This window comes from Lichenostomus cassidix, chromosome 17 (assembly GCF_008360975.1).
Source record: "Lichenostomus cassidix isolate B80296 chromosome 17, HeHo_3.0, whole genome shotgun sequence".
NCBI lineage: Eukaryota > Metazoa > Chordata > Aves > Passeriformes > Meliphagidae > Lichenostomus > Lichenostomus cassidix.
In genome coordinates, this window is record NC_139497.1 from 10,308,187 (window position 1) to 10,323,347 (window position 15,161).

A 15,161-nucleotide genomic window follows, 5' to 3' on the forward strand; every position below is an offset into this window, starting at 1 on the left:
ATGTCTTGGAAGTTCATCCTGGTCGTGGTGTTACTGCAATGTGAGTGATAGCCCTGAAAAAAAGAATTAATCTCCCTTAAGACAGCTGTCAGCAATTTAACTGGTAACAAGGAGGTGTCCGGGAGCCATAGACTCTCTTGGTTCATGTGAGCTGACAGGTCTGACCAGAAGTACTCAGAGTTCCTTCCAGTGCCTAAAGGGGCTCCAAGGGAGTAAGAGAGAGTCTTTGGACAAGGGATGGCGTGACAGGACAAGGGGGAATGGCTTCCCACTGCCAGGGAGCAGGGTCAGGTGGAATGTTGGGAAGGAACAACAATGAAGGAATTGCTCCCAGTGAGGGTGGGCAGGCCCAAGCACAGGGTGCCCAGAGAAGCTGTGGCTGCCCCTGGATCTCTGGAAGTGTCCAAGGCCAGGTTGGACCTCTCCACCTCCTCACCACCCTCTGAGTTCTTTGAGTTCGTCATCCAAGCTCTGACCATGATTGCTCAGTAGGTTAGAGCTCTGCCTCTTGCCTGCTTGCTAAGTTGTTTGGGTTTTGATTCTTTAGGGGGAAAACTGCATTTTTATTTCCCTCTTCCCTCTACTCCCATCTATAAGTCATTTGGTTAAGTGCCATGGGTTTTGCAGGGAGTGGTGGCTGTCCTCCTGTGCCTTGTGCTGACGTGGGTGCCAAGCAGGCAGAGACTGTGTTTCATTGTGGCTGAAGGAGGAAATACGATCCTTGGGACTGTTGCAAAAACACAGGCAAATTCCAGCACTGTCATTACATGTCATTTGGAACACGTGTTCTCCATCAGAAATAGAGAAGGAGCTTCAAGCAATGCCAGCAAAGACACTGCTCGGACATTGCAGCTCCCAGGTTCTGACTGGCTAAGAAAAATGTGTCCCAAAATAAACTGTTCTACCTTTAGTCTGTTGCAATTTCTTATGAACTAAATACCCTTTTCTCATCCCTCCCTCCGAAATCAGGGAAGGGAGTTCCATGGTGGGGCTTGGAGCAACCTGGGATAGTGGAAGGTGTTCCTGCCCATGGCAGGGAGTGGAACAGGATGAGCTTTAAGGTCTCTTCCAACCCCAAGCATTCCATGATCACGTGAGGGAAGGTTTTTACTGGGTACAGCCAGCATGGAAATGCAAGGAGTTACTCCAAAAGATAAGGAATAAGCAAAAAGTTGCCCAGCTGTGCGAACAGGCATCCTGGGGATGCTCTGGAGCAGCAGGGTGGGGCTGTCATCACAGTAATTTCTGTTTTCAAAGGGATTTCCCCATTTCAGTCCCAGCTTTGCTGGAGACCTCAGCCTCAACAGAGGGTTCAGCATCTCTTAAAGGTGATCCTTCAGCACAGGACAAGACTGACTAAGCAGGACCAAGAACTGCTGCAATAGCATTGTCCTAACTGTGAAATTCAAAGGGAATAGTCTGTGTCATATCTGTTTTGATTGGTGACCATTAATTCTGGTGTGTGTGACATCTTTACCCACTCCATGGATATGTAGTATGTTTGTTATCTCTTCCCAGACCCTGGGATAAATCCAAGTAAGCAAAAATCACTGACAAAGCTTCCTACAAAGCAAAAGGAGAATGACATTGCCATGCCCTGCTGGTAAATACTCACATATCCACAAATATTTGTTTTTTCTGAAGTCTTTCTACTTATTTTAAAATCACGTAGCCCTTTACCTTTCATTTCTCTATTGTATTTCTTTGTTTCCAATCCAGAGTTTTACAATGCATAAACATATACCTGTATGTTCTGGATTTGGTTTTGTGTATTTTAAATGTCATTTCATGTTGTTGGGAGCTGTACTGTATGGAATCATTTTCTCAAGCTCAAAACTACTCAAAACAAGGCTGAAAGGTTTATTTATGTTACATGTGCTTATTAAAGGAACACTCAGCAAAAACACCTGGAAGGTGCCACAATCTGTGGGTTTCTAAAAAGGAATTTTGTACCTTTTTAATTAAATCAGCCTGTCCTCAGAGGTTCAAATTTGGTCACTAAAAAATATATCCATTCATTTTTGCACAATCTAAGTGATATTATTTCCTGTGCCTGTTCTTCTGCAAAAGCAGTGCACACTTGTTGTGAGCTGCAGCCACTTTGGAACAAAATTGAGACACACTAGGTTTTGATAAGAGACTTTGATTAATTTGTACATAACGGTTTGTCCTCAGCTGCAATTTAAATGACCCAGTGTGAGTGTACCCCTCGTGCTGCTGGAGCAGGAGCTGGCTGAAGGACTCTGCTCACCCAAACCCCAGCTTGTGTATTGCCTTCATTGATATATTTGACTTTTTAAGTCCAAACAGGCCACCTGCCCTAAGGGGGGCATGGAAATATCTCAAATTTTTATTTTCCTTTCAGAAAAATATCTCAAAGACATGTTGAGATGAGTGGGAGTTTTCGCTGAGAACAGATTCCAGGGATTTATTGGGACAGAAGGCACACAAAATAATAGTAAAAATTCACTGATTGTTTGCTGGGTGGGTTGGATTTGTTGGATATTAAACATTTATTAAAATTCTGTTAACTTGCAGGGCAGAGGGACAGCCTGGCTGCCTAAAGAAAACGACGATTGTAGGGACAGCAGAGAGGCAGCTCTGATCTCTGTGACAGGGACAGGAGCCAGGGAACAGCTGGAGCTGTGTCATGGCAGGTGTAGGTTGGGTATCAGAAGAGGTTCTTCCCCCAGAGGGTGCTGAGCACTGCCCAGGCTCCCCAGGGAATGGGCACAGCCTGAGGCTGCCAGAGCTCCAGGAGTGTTTGGACAATGCTGCCAGGGATGCACAGGGTGGGGTTTTTGGGGTGTCCTGGGCAGGGACAGGAGTTGGACTGGATGATCCTGAGGGTCCTTCCAGCTCAGGAGATTTTGTGATTCCATGAATTTGTGATTCTGTAATTAGCATTTTGTTCTCGACCTTTCCTGCCCATGACTTTCAGCTGTGACAGTTTGGGGGCTGTGACCCTGCATTTCACTCACTTTTGCCTTGTTCTTTGGAGTTGCTGCTTTTTTTTTGCCTTTTTTTTTTTTTTTCTTTCTTTCTTTCAGCACCTTTTCTTTGCTGACTGCAATTCTTCTAGGTTTTGGGCCACAGGATATTTAATGGCTTTGGACACAAAGAGAAAGTGTCAGGAGGTTTTTTCCTTGGGAAATTCCTCCTTTGGGGTTGGATGTCTCCCTTTCCTCAGGCGAGAGACACAAGGAGGCTCAGTCAGAACATGGGAGTCTCTTGCCAGGGTGTTTCAGCAGCACTGGTGAATAATGCAGCAGAATTTTGCAAGGACAACACTGCAAACCTCACTAGCAAGCCCAGTACTTACCTCACCAGCCCCAGGGCACCGCTTTTGTTGTGATCACAGCAGGGTTTGAGTGATGGATGCACAAAGGAAATGGAGAGAATGAACAGAAAGTAGTTTATGGCTTTCCTCAAAGGCACTGTTGTAACTCAAAAATATAAGCCTTGTGGTTTATATGGTTTTCAAATATAACCACAGATCTTGAGAACTGGAAGATGTTTGATTTACTATCTCCTGCAGTTTTGGTACTAGGTTCAGGGCAGAGCTCATTTATTTTCAGAATGAAAAGCGTTCAAAGGAAATACATTAATGCAAAGTGTTTAAAACAGGAACAAGCTATTGGGAGTAACTGTCAGTGGAAGAACTTGAGGTCTTTTGTGTCTTGTTGGAGTGGGTACAGATGTGTCTTCTTGAGGTCTCCACCAATGTTCTCTAACTGTGATTTGGTGAGGCTTTTCCAGGTATTTTATGGTCTGCAATCCCCTTTTTCAGAGCTGTGAAGGGTCAGTGTCAGACAGAGCACTTTCTCTTGAGCCCAGTCTAGGAACTGAATGGACTCAGCTGTCTGGGACATGTCTCCTGGCACTCCTTGGCTGCTCAGAGCTGGAGCAGGGAGAACTGCTGCTCTCTGACTTCCCACATGGGTTTTTTTTTTCTCTTCTGCACCCTTGTCTTCTTTATTCTTCTCATTGAATGTCCCTTGCTAATAGCTGGATATCTCTTCAGGATCTAGGACTCTGCAGGATTTAAGTTCTCTTTAGCAGTGGAGACTCTGGACGTCCTTGGTGGGACATGATGGGGTTTTTCTGGCCACCACATCCCATCCTTGCCTTGCTCTTGTCCAGAGCTGAGCCCAGGTGCACTTGTGGTTCAGGGTAACCACTTGGTTTTCAGTCAGTTTGCTTTATCCCTTCTTCCCTTGCACATCTCCCTCACTCCCTGCTGTGTGGAGCAGCTGCCTGCTCTCCAGGTTTTTCTGGAAGGCTTATGAAACTCTCTGTAATGTCTTGTTTTTCCTTGGTATTAATTTTCTAGTTTTGTTTTCCTGGTCTTAGTTTACTGCTGCTTCTCTTGTTCCTTCTTGGATGTGGATGGGCAGGTACCTGTCTGATATCCAGTTTGAGTATAGCAGTAGTTATTGATTAATTATCCATGCCAAAGACACTAATTTTTCACTCTTTAGGGGTGCCAGGAGAACCATGAGGACGACAGTCCTCTAAAGAGGTCCTGCAGGAGACAGAACAGATGAATTGTTCATTTCTTTAAGGAGACCAAACAATGTGGACCTTCACGTTTCCATCTTCTGTCTCAGCTGAAGTGTAACTGGATGCAATAGTTCAAGGCTCAGCATGAGCTGCGATGTCCTCCCTCTGGTGGGATGAGACAAGGGCGTGAGGTGGCCTTGCTCTCCTGTCTGGCTCTGGGAGCAACAGCTCGTGTGTTATTTTGTTATGTTTAGCCTCTGTGTCTCATCCGTAGATTCTCACAAGCTTTACCAGATCAAGAAGGGCACAGCCCTGTTTGGACGCCAGCAGTTTCTCTCCTTGTTCAGTCCCTGCCCTCGGGCGGTGGGAAGCCATTACCCCTTGTCCTGTCACTCCAGGCCCTTGTCCCAAGTCCCTCTCCAGCTGTCTTGGAGCTCGTTTAGGCACTGGAAGGGGCTCTAAGGTCTCCCTGCAATTTTCTCCTCTGGGCTTTCTCCAGCACACCCATGTCCCTCCTGTGCTGAGGAGCCTGGAGTTGGATGCAGTGCTCCAGGTGTGGTCTGTGGAAATAACTCTGTTCTGGCTGCGCTCAGAGCTGGGCAGGAAAGGTGTTCCCTTGTACACCTGTGGCTGCTCAGTGCCACACTGGCACTGCTGACCTGGTTAAAATTGACTACACAGATGTTTTACTCTGGCAGAATCAGCTTGGGTTTCAAGTGGCAGGGAGGTAAGGTAGGAAACAGTCAGTAAGAAAAGGGCTGGGTTTTTTGATTGAGGTTTAGAAAGCTTTTTAACAAGTTTAATTACTGGCTGTATCTGAAGTGAAACACTGCTCTCCTAACTGCTCTCATTTCCTGTATCGTTCCAGCCTGTTCCCTGCATTAATTACAGCTCAGATTTACAGTGTATTTGGTTACACACTACGTTGCATTCTAATTTTTTTTCCTGTGTGTGTATAACTTTCTTTGGGAGTCAGGCCAAGAAGAGAGTGTGCAGATATGCACACACACATGGACTGAATTTGACTGTAATTTGCTAATTTAGTGGGGAGAAGGGATCTGGCTTTTCTTCTGTTTTGGTGTAAAAAGAGCCTTTTCTTTTTCCAGAGGAGTAGCAGTAGCTGAAAGCAGCCGGTGTTTGGAGAGTTCAACATTTCAGAACAACCAGAGATGAGAGAAAATATTATCTTGTGAATTGTAAATGTGGCATTTTTAATTTGGCTGGTGTTTCCCAGAGGTTAGTGGATAATGGGAATACTATGATTCTCTTGGCTCAACCAGTAATCAGCTTGCTACTTCAAATATTTTATAAATGCAGTGCCTCAGAGTTCAGCTGGATGAGGTAGAGCATTTCACAGCTGAAGGAGTTTTTTGTGACCTGAAATATGAAGTGCGATGGGATACTGAGCATGAAATCTAGCATTTGGAAATGAGCTCTTTAGGAATTGTAAAACACAGAAGGTGGTTGAAAGGAAGTTTCCTTTTCAGTTTAACATTTTTCTTTTGGCTGTATGAAAACATAAGAGGAGGTGCACTAGGAGGAGTGGTTTTGGAGACCTCATTCAGATTTTTTAATTCATTCTTCACATTTAAACTGTTGATGCTGCAGACGATTTTCATTCAGAATATTCTGTGTTGTGCTTTTGTAAGTAAAAGATTGTGAATTAAGTAGAATCAGATATCAAACATTTTACTGCTTTTAAAATGAAGTATTCCTAAACAATTGCTTGAGAAATACTGGTGCGATGAATACTGGTATGATGAATAATAGTATGATGAATTAAGGAATGATATGAGGAATGATATCACACAAAAGAACAACTGAATGCAACTTCTGCAATAACTAGGTGAAAAGTAAGAGGAAAATTCCAAATGACCTTCTGTGGAAATATTGGATTCCTCTTTGTTTAGCCTTACCACTTGTCACAGCAGCCTTTCATCTTCCCTCTTCCTCAGGCACCATCGTGCCTGAATCCCCCACTGTTATCCAGCCTGGCAGGGCAGATGCCCCCGAGCACACCCAGGTGCCTGTGCTGGCCCCACACACAGGGACTGACCCAAAGTCACCCTCTCCCTCCTCCATCCCCAGGTTACCAAGAGGTTCCACTTCAAAATTCCTGGTTGATCATCCCTCCTGACCTGCTCAAGGTGCTGGCCCTTCCAGGACCATTTAGTTTCCTATGGAAAGGGGTGGGGGTGGGCAGGGTGTGGAGCAGCAGCAGGATTTGGCTGTAAATGCAGCAGCACAGCTTTGGAGTGCAGGAGCCCACGGGGTGCTGAGTTAAAGCCATGCCTGGCTGCTGGCTGTGATTTTGTTAGGATTTCAGAGTGCAGGGTTTTACACACTAATCCTGACTGGCAGTTGGAGGTTGGTGGTTTCCAACACGGAGTAGCTGATTTCTCTGGGGTGAAACAATGCCCCAGTGTGTCTGGGCTGCCTCTACAGAGCCAATAAATCCGTTTTGTTTTGTTTTTCTCCCTCCTTTTCTCTCTCTCTTCCCCCTCCTTCAGGCCAGGACCCACTCCTACTGCTGAAAACCCTTCAGCTTCTGTGGACAAAGCATGAGCTGGGGAAGGTAAGGCTGAGCCCCTGCACACAGCAGTTCCTCTGGATGCAGAGCATGTCGAGGCACAGGACACTCGGGTCAGTCCCGCAATCCTTCACGGCTGCTTTCATTCCAGCACTCAGGGGAAGAGCCTCTGCAGTCGCAGCTACAAGTGAAAAAAAAAGGTAGCTTTGTGTGATGGGGAGCAGCTCAGGGGCTCCTAGAAAAGAGCTGGAGTTACAGAATGAAAGAAAATCAAAGTTGCTTTTGTTTTAAACACTTTTTTGTCCAGTGGAGGATCTTGGTGGGAGGGGGAAGAATATTTCTAGTAGCAAAAAAAAATGAAAGTTGAAGTCGGTAGAGAAGTGCTTTTTGCCAAGTGGATATATCAAAACATTAATATTTGAAGGTTTTTTGGGTTTTTTTCTGATTTCGTTCAGTTTTGCCTTTTAGAGTGGTGAATGCAATTTACACTGCTGTCTAAAATTAGTGCTGTATTTTTATACAGCAACCTATGGGCTCTACATGGAGATTTCTCATAGGCAGTAAAATATATTTCCTCTAAATTTGGGAGCTTGAAAACTTGCAAAAACAGTAGATGCATCAGCTGAGTGGTGAGTTTTCCATGTTTAACTCTTCTGTTCAGGCAGGTTCATAACTGAAATGGCTCTTTTTCTAGAAGATCCAGAACCCTGCAGCTCCCACACAACCACATGGAACGTGTCCTGTGGGGAGTGGCCAGCATGGCTGAGGTGTACGTGCTTCATCCTGGGTGTCTGGAGTGTTTAGTCATTGTCCTTGTCTGCTGCTCTTAGACTTTCCATTACTGGTAGTCTGTGGTTGCCAGCTGGAATAGACAACTGGAAACCCAGTGTGAGAGGTGCCTTTCCAAATGGTCACTCACTGACAGAGACTTGAGCTCAGCAACTCTGAAACCTTGAGCTTTCCATCAAGTTTTGTTAGAGCTGGAGGAAAAAAAATATTGTCCTTTAGGTCTGGAGGGCAGTTAATCCCACAAAACAACAGTAGGAAATAGTAATCATCAAAATCTCCACACTGGGTACCCTGGGAACTGTATGTGGATTGGGAAGAAAAATATTCTGGAAAATACAAAGCTTCCCATGTAGGTGTTCTTTGGCAGAGAGCACTGCACTGATCCTGCTGGGGGTGGAAAAGCTGGAGGATCCCCAGGAGTCACACTTGCAACTCTGTGGATTCAGTTTGTTTGTTTCTGGAATGGTCATGGAATCACAGACTGGTTTAGGATGGGAAGGAGCTTAAAGCTCATCCAGTCCCACCCTCTGCCATGGGCCACATGTATCCTTCCAGTATCCCTTCCACACACCTTCCAGTATCCCAGGTTGCTCCAAGCCCTGTCCAGCCTGGCCTTGGACACTTCCAGGGATCCAGCGCCAGCCACAGTTTCTCTGGGCACCCTGTGCTAGAGCCTCACAGGGAACAATTCCTTGCCAATATCCCATCTATCCCTGCCCTCTGGCAGTGGGAAGCCATTCCCCCTTGTCCTGTTACTCCATCTCTTGTCCAAAGTCTCTCTTCCAGATCTCCTGGAGCCCCTTCAGGCACTGCAAGGGGCTCTAAGGTCTCCCTGGAGCCTTCTCTTCTCCAGGTGAACACCCCCAGCTCTCCCAGCCTGGCTACAAAGCAGAGGGATTCCAGACCTCAGATCAACTTAGTGGCCTCCTTTAGATTCATTCCAAAAGCTCCACATCTTTCTTCTGTTGATCACTCCAGTGGCACCTGGGGTTTGCAGATGTGTCCCCCCTCCAGGCTGTGTGCTGGGCAGGAGGGTGTTTCTGAGCCTGGGGGGTGCATTTCTGGCCCCCAAGGAAAGCTCTTCTGGAGCCATGAGGGGGCCTGTGGTGGGATCAGCTGCTGTGGGGAGGCACAGCAGGAATGTCCCAGTGGGTTCTGACACATGCTCGTCACACTGTCACCATGACAGGCTGATCCATACCTGGGGCAGTGCACCCACAAAAGCGTAGACTCCATTTTGAGAGGCTGGGCTCTCCTGCCCTCTGTATGCAGCTCAGGTTGGTTGTGCTGCTGCTGCCACCCAAATGTCCAGTCCAAATAACCGAGGGCAGTTGACTTCAACACAGCTCAGCCTGCTCCACTGCCAAGTAAGTGGTAGGAGCTCCTTTGCCTCTCGCTGTGTGTGCCTGCAGGTCAATATTGTCTATGAACTGGGGTAAATCAGCCCCTTGGTCTCAAGTCAGTGATCATGGACTGGAGGGTGTCTGCCATGGTGTGACCCCAGTTCTAAAACATGGGTCTAAGAAATGGTCATTTCCTATGTAGGAATGACAGTTTTAGAATAACCAGGGAGCATCAGCAGATTGCCCAGAGCTGTGAGACTAGAAATAGGGGACCAAAGCTGAATAAAGGAGTGTATCATTTGAGCATCAGCAACATTTTCCTATTCCCATGATCTGTCAGGCTGTAGAAATCCCCCAAGGAGCATTCCCTGCCATGGGAATCAATTGAAATGGAAATGGCAATTACACGTTTGAGAGGAATCCTTCTCTGGCAGAGGGACAAGCCAGGCAGCACAGCACTCTTTCCTCTCTGATTCAGGTGTCTCATGCCCTTTTTGTTCTTTGCCTTTCCCCCTCAGAACATACATGCCATAGCTGAAGGCTTGCTGGGAGGTTTAGAAGGAGGCTTTTTCCCAGCTCATCACAGTCTAACTGGTACGAAGGCCAGACGCAGTGCAGATGAGCACAGTTGGTGCTGCTGGTGATTGTGTCAGTGCTGGGAGCTGCTCTGCCTGTGCCAGCAGGACCTGGTGTCTGCAGCAGCCCATCCTGCCAAAGCCCAGGCTCAGATTCCAGCCCAAGGAGGAGCTGAATGGGGTGGTGGAAGCTCCAAGTGTGCTGAAGTGGGGCTTTGGAGGGAGAAAAGCCATTTCCAAACAGTGCAATGGCGTTGGCGAGTTGCTTTGTTTCCCTTTGGCTGTTGTATTGGATGTTTGTGGTTGGATCAGAGCTCGACTTTGCCTTCTGCTGCATCTCCCAGTGAAGTTGGAGCCCTGTGTTTAACATCGCAAACTCTTGCCACAGGGAAAATTACTTACAGGGAGAATCTCTTATCTAAAGTCACATCTCAGTTAGTCATCAGCTTTTTCATACTGCCTTTGATAGTCCAGTGAGAAAGAAACAGTTTCTGTCATAAATGATAGGTTCTGTGGGTTTTCCAGGCATGAAAGACACTCTGGAAAATGACTGTCTTCCAGTAAAAATTGTCGATGAATAAAAAAAGAACAAATTCATTGGCAGATTTTCTGTATATTTAATTTTGTTTTCCATGTCGTTTTTCAAACATTACATTGTTTCCACTGGAAGCTCCGAATGGGGCCGTGAAATCCAGTAAATTACAAGTGCTGGCTGCAGTAGGAATGAGGATCTTTTGGATTTAGCTTTTTAGCCAGAAAAGAAAGAGAGCAGCTGCTCTCAATGATTTCTTGTTTTCTGTCTCTGTTTTTGCCCTGCTCCACGCTGGTGATGTACCATGCAGTGAGAGGTCCTGTGTGGGTACTGGGGATGCCACTTCCTCACCCTGCCAACCCTCCCAGCTCCCTGGAAACTACTTCTAATGTAAACATTATAGAGATATTGCTCAGTACTGCTAATTTATCACTTCTACCAGATGGGGAGTAAGTAGCCTATTAACATTCACAAAGTGAGGGTCCAATTCCTTCACATTTCTAAACACATCACCCTGGGATTCCAAAGATTTATGGCATGGAGTTTTCCCATGTTCGGAGCCCCTTTGTGAGGCTCATGGAGGTGTGCAGTGCCCACAAGGGCAGGAGGTGCTCAGGGAGGTTTGGAGGAGGGAGCACAGATTTTGGAGGATGGCAATCTGACAGAACTTGAACTCAGATATTTCATTCACTTTGATCTTGAGTGTAAAATCCAAACTATTTTGAGACTCCCAGCTATTCCAATTACGGTGAGGCGTGTTGCACCATTGTGGCTGAAGTGGGAATAAGGTAAAATATTCAAGTTTGTGGTGCAGCAATGAAGAGAGGCTCTTGTACTACTCCTTGTAGGCATCTTAGAAGATCGGCAGAGCTTCAGTTCTCTTCCTTCAGTGTTGCCATTTTCCCCATAACACCCCTCTCTCCAGCTCACTTCTTTTTTCCCCCTCCCCCAAATCCCAAGCCCCTTTGTCTGCCCCACAGAACAACTTCTCTGTCTTTATGGGATAATTAGTGTGGACAATTGCTGCTTTTCCCATTGGGTTTGAGGTGCAGTGAGCCATGAAGGAATCTGTAATGACATGAAAAGTCACTGGAGGCGCGGATGGTGGCTGAATAGCAACAGTTACCTCTCTGAATAGATTAAATTTAAAAAAATAAAGCTTTGTGTTCAGCTGGGGGAAGGGAGGATTCACTAATCTTTTTGTACATGACAATGTGGTTTTGTATCTCGGCAGCTCAAGGAAGAAATCAGGCGGGGCTTTGCCAGACTGCAGGACCCCTTGGCAGGACTCCTAGCCATGCTGGAGAGCAGCAGTGATTGGAAGGGGAAAGGGCATTCCCTGGGGTATTGCATCACCACGGAGCTGCAGCTTTGGATAAAAGAGCATCCTGCTGTCCCACAGGTTAGCAAAAGAGAAAGCAAGAGAGCTGCGAGAGAAGAGAGAGTAATTGATTTTAACATTCCTCCAGTATCTCCAGTTTCACTTTATTCCAAAGTCCAGCATGTTGTCCATAGCCTTATAAAGAGTGTGACAAGGTGTGAAACTCACAGTGAGATGTTATCTGTGGCATGCTGGCCTGAAAATCAAATCACAGTGGAAGCTGTGCTGCCAGAGCTGTTTCCCCTCCAAAGCTGGGATTTCCATCTGTCCGGATCAAACTGCTTTGATCAAGAGTTGCTCTTGCAGCCTTTCCAGGCTGGAGGCTCTCCCACTGGAACCCACATCCCTGCTGTCAGGATAAACCCAGTTGCAGAAATCTGCTCTCTGTGTTCTTCCAGCTCTGCAAATAGAAGCCAGTTACTGTAGGATTGCTTAATTCCTGCCATATGGTGGAAATGCAGAAAATGGGAACAGCCTGCCTTTTCAGCAGCTGAATGATTAGCTCTGTAAAGTTGGGTCATCAGATTATATGTCCTAATGTTTACCATTCCTTCTGCCTTCAGATATTCTGACCTACTGAGATTTTCTCTTTTCTGTAAGCTTTTGGCTCTGAACTGCAGGATACTTTTATATTTGTGTTGCTTCCTTTCCCATTTTCCCAAATGGCTCTGGTTAGATTTTGGGCTCTGCCATTACAGGATCTGCGAAGTGCAGCAAAGTGCTACTGGCGCTGAAGTTCCTGTGTCATGAGTGAATGATCACGTGGGAACACAAGGATTAGTACCCAGCTCTGTGCATCTTTTGATGGTGCTTTTGCTTTTCCTATGCTTCATGCAAGCCTGGGAATGAAAATGGAATTCTTATGCCTGATAGGTGAGCTCTCCCTGGAGGGGAGTTGCTGGATTCAAAGATTTTCTGCTGGGAACCAGAGGGGAGAATTTCTGAAGAGCTCTGTTAGCACAGAGGGCATATTTCCAGTTTCAGATTTTACTTTTGTACAAGGCCCTAGCCCTTCTCCGGAATTATCCCACAAACATTTCATATTCTTAAACTGGATGCTGTGAAAAAAATGTGTATCATATTGTTCTGATTTCTGCTTGCAGACTCTGTGGGGAAATCGGAGAATCCCTTCCAAAGGAATTTGCTTACTCTGTTTAAACAAGCTGCATTTTCAACTGCTGTTGAATCGCAGCCATCTTTACCAAACCTGTGTTTGATTTTTTTGGTTGTTTTTTGAAGTCTGGCACCACGCTGAAGAAGCTGCACGCCCGTGTGCTCAGATTGCTCTCCGAGTGCCCAGCTAATCTGCTTGACCCCCTGATTAGCATTTACCAGCTCCACACAGCGGACCGGAACTATTTGCTTGAACATGTCAGTCATCTTTATCTCCAGGGCGATTACAAAGAGGTGGGTCATGTCTTTCAAATAAATTTACCTTCCCAGCTCTCTGTGGATGTCTGTGTCCCTTTTTTTGGATGCATTTCGATGTGAATTCTGTTTCATTCCAGCAGCTGCACACTGTGGATGCTGCAGCTTAACGTACTCTTCCCATGTACAGGAGCAGGCTGGGCTCAACCTTGGCTTTTCTGCTGGCTGAGGACAGAATGCCAGGGAATCCTCCCTCTGCTCGTTTGCTGACCTTTGAAAGTAATAGGTTAATAGGCTTTAATTTGGAGAATTTAAGGGGATAGTTGTATTCTTTTTTGTTTTCCTTAGCAAGAAAAGAAGGGATCTTAGTTCTTGGTCATAGACCTGCTGTGCTGTCTCCAGCCTGCTTGCAGCCAGAGGGCTTGGAAAACCTCACTGGTCCCACATGATTGCCCTAAACTCAGGTCTCAGTTGGAGGAGTTTTGAAGCCTCTTCACCACTGAGGCTCATATTCCTAATGTGTAACACCTCCTGTGTTTGTGTCTGGATGGTTGACACAGGCAGGTTTTCACCAGACCCAGAATCAGGTGTGTTTTACGCTGTTCTACAGCATCTCTGGCATGGTTGCCCCATCCTTGGAATTGTTCCAGTCCAGGTTGGGTGGGACTTGGAGCAAATTGGGATAGTGGAAGGTGTCCCTGCCCATGCCAGGGGGTGGAACTGGATGGTTTTGAAGGGCCCTCCCGACCATTCTATGTTTTTTTTTTTTTAAAGGCAAAAGGGTTTGTTTTTCTCCCAGGAGCATGGTTCATTTGGATGGTGTAGAACAACTTGATCTTGTTTAGCAAAACTAAAAACTCAAATAGCATTCTTAAAATCCTGTTCTTCAGTAAAGAATCTCCTATTCTTGAGATCCCGGAATCCCATTCCTGTTGATTTCTTTCAATACTGAAACAAAGAGATTTTGTATTTGATTTGAAATTCCCAGGTAGCTGCTTGAGACTTACTCTTGTGCTCAAAAGGTTTTTTAATGTATTTGACAATTGTAACAGAAACATCTTGTTTGACTATATTCAAGTGGGATTTTTAGATTCATGACTCCAAAGATATTTGTTGTTTTCATTAGAAATACAGTTCTTTCTAGATCCAGTTTTGGAAAGCTATAGGGTTTTTTTTGCAGAATTGTTCTGTTCTTTCTTTCACGGCAGAGCTCATTTACTGCTCATTCCCAGTGTGAAGAACAGGAAACCTCAACAGCTTCTCACTCTCAGCCATAGCTTTCTTCTAGCTTTGTTTTGTTACCAGAAGGATGAATAGAATTATCTTCAAAAATAACAGGAAGTCTTTTACTGCCCTTGGGGACTGAATAAACCTAAGTCAGACTAACTCCAAACAACCTGGAGCTGGGGCTCTGAGCGTTGCAGTGGCTCTGGGTGTCTGTCTGTCTTGGTCTTCCCCATCTCTCAGCTGGGACAGTGAAGCAGATTTACATGTAGGATTTTTGGCACTTCAGTCTCTTACCTGAAAGGACAGAAATCCATACAAATCCTGGCTGTCATTATTTATTTTCTTGCTGTATTTACAATAAAACACCAGGCGTTTCAGAGTTCAGTAAAATAAAAGGGAGATGATATTTTTCTTGGGGAGACAGTGATAAGACAAGGGCAGTTATTTTAAACTAAAAGAGGAGAAATTTAGATGGGATATTGGGAAGAAATCTTTACCTGTGAGGGTGGGCAGGCCCTGGCACAGGTTGCCCAGAGAAGCTGTGGCTGCCCCTGGATCCCTGGAAGTGTCCAAGGCCAGGCTGTACAGGACTTGGATGGTGGAAGCTAGGATGGTGGAAGGTGTCCTTGCCCATGGCAAAGGGCTTGCCCATGGCAGACTGCGTCAGCTTTAATCATCCCAAACCAGTCTGGGATTCTGTGATTTACTCTAGATTATTCCCATTGTCTGTGGTATGCAAACCATGAATGCCCCTTGCCCTGAGAGGTAACTCTCCTTTCCCTCATGGAGGTTTTGGAGAAAGTTTCCTTTGGAAGACGAGATCCTAGAGCTCCCTGGGGATGGCCATGGCAGTTCTTTGTTTTTGAAGCACCTCTGGCCCTCCCTTACGGCTGGATGTGGTGGCACTGGTCAG

At 45.9% G+C, this 15,161-nt stretch overlaps 1 protein-coding gene across 12 annotated transcripts in view; it reads left to right on the top strand.

Annotated features, from left to right (window-relative positions):
* EXD3 (exonuclease 3'-5' domain containing 3) overlaps positions 1-15,161 on the top strand; it is a 282,421-nt gene that overhangs the window by 80,021 nt on the left and 187,239 nt on the right. For 8 of the 12 annotated variants that reach the window (XM_085076507.1, XM_085076510.1, XM_085076509.1 and 5 more), the window contains exons 4-6: positions 7,014-7,078; positions 11,507-11,674; positions 12,893-13,060. The exons of 1 other annotated variant lie outside the window; for it this stretch is intronic. In XM_085076507.1, coding sequence (XP_084932633.1) covers positions 7,014-7,078; positions 11,507-11,674; positions 12,893-13,060 — 401 coding nt within the window. Of the gene's footprint in view, positions 1-5,609; positions 5,740-7,013; positions 7,079-11,506; positions 11,675-12,892; positions 13,061-15,161 lie in introns of all 12 variants that reach the window. 3 more of the 12 variants (XM_085076512.1, XM_085076513.1, XM_085076514.1) reach the window with 3 other exon arrangements.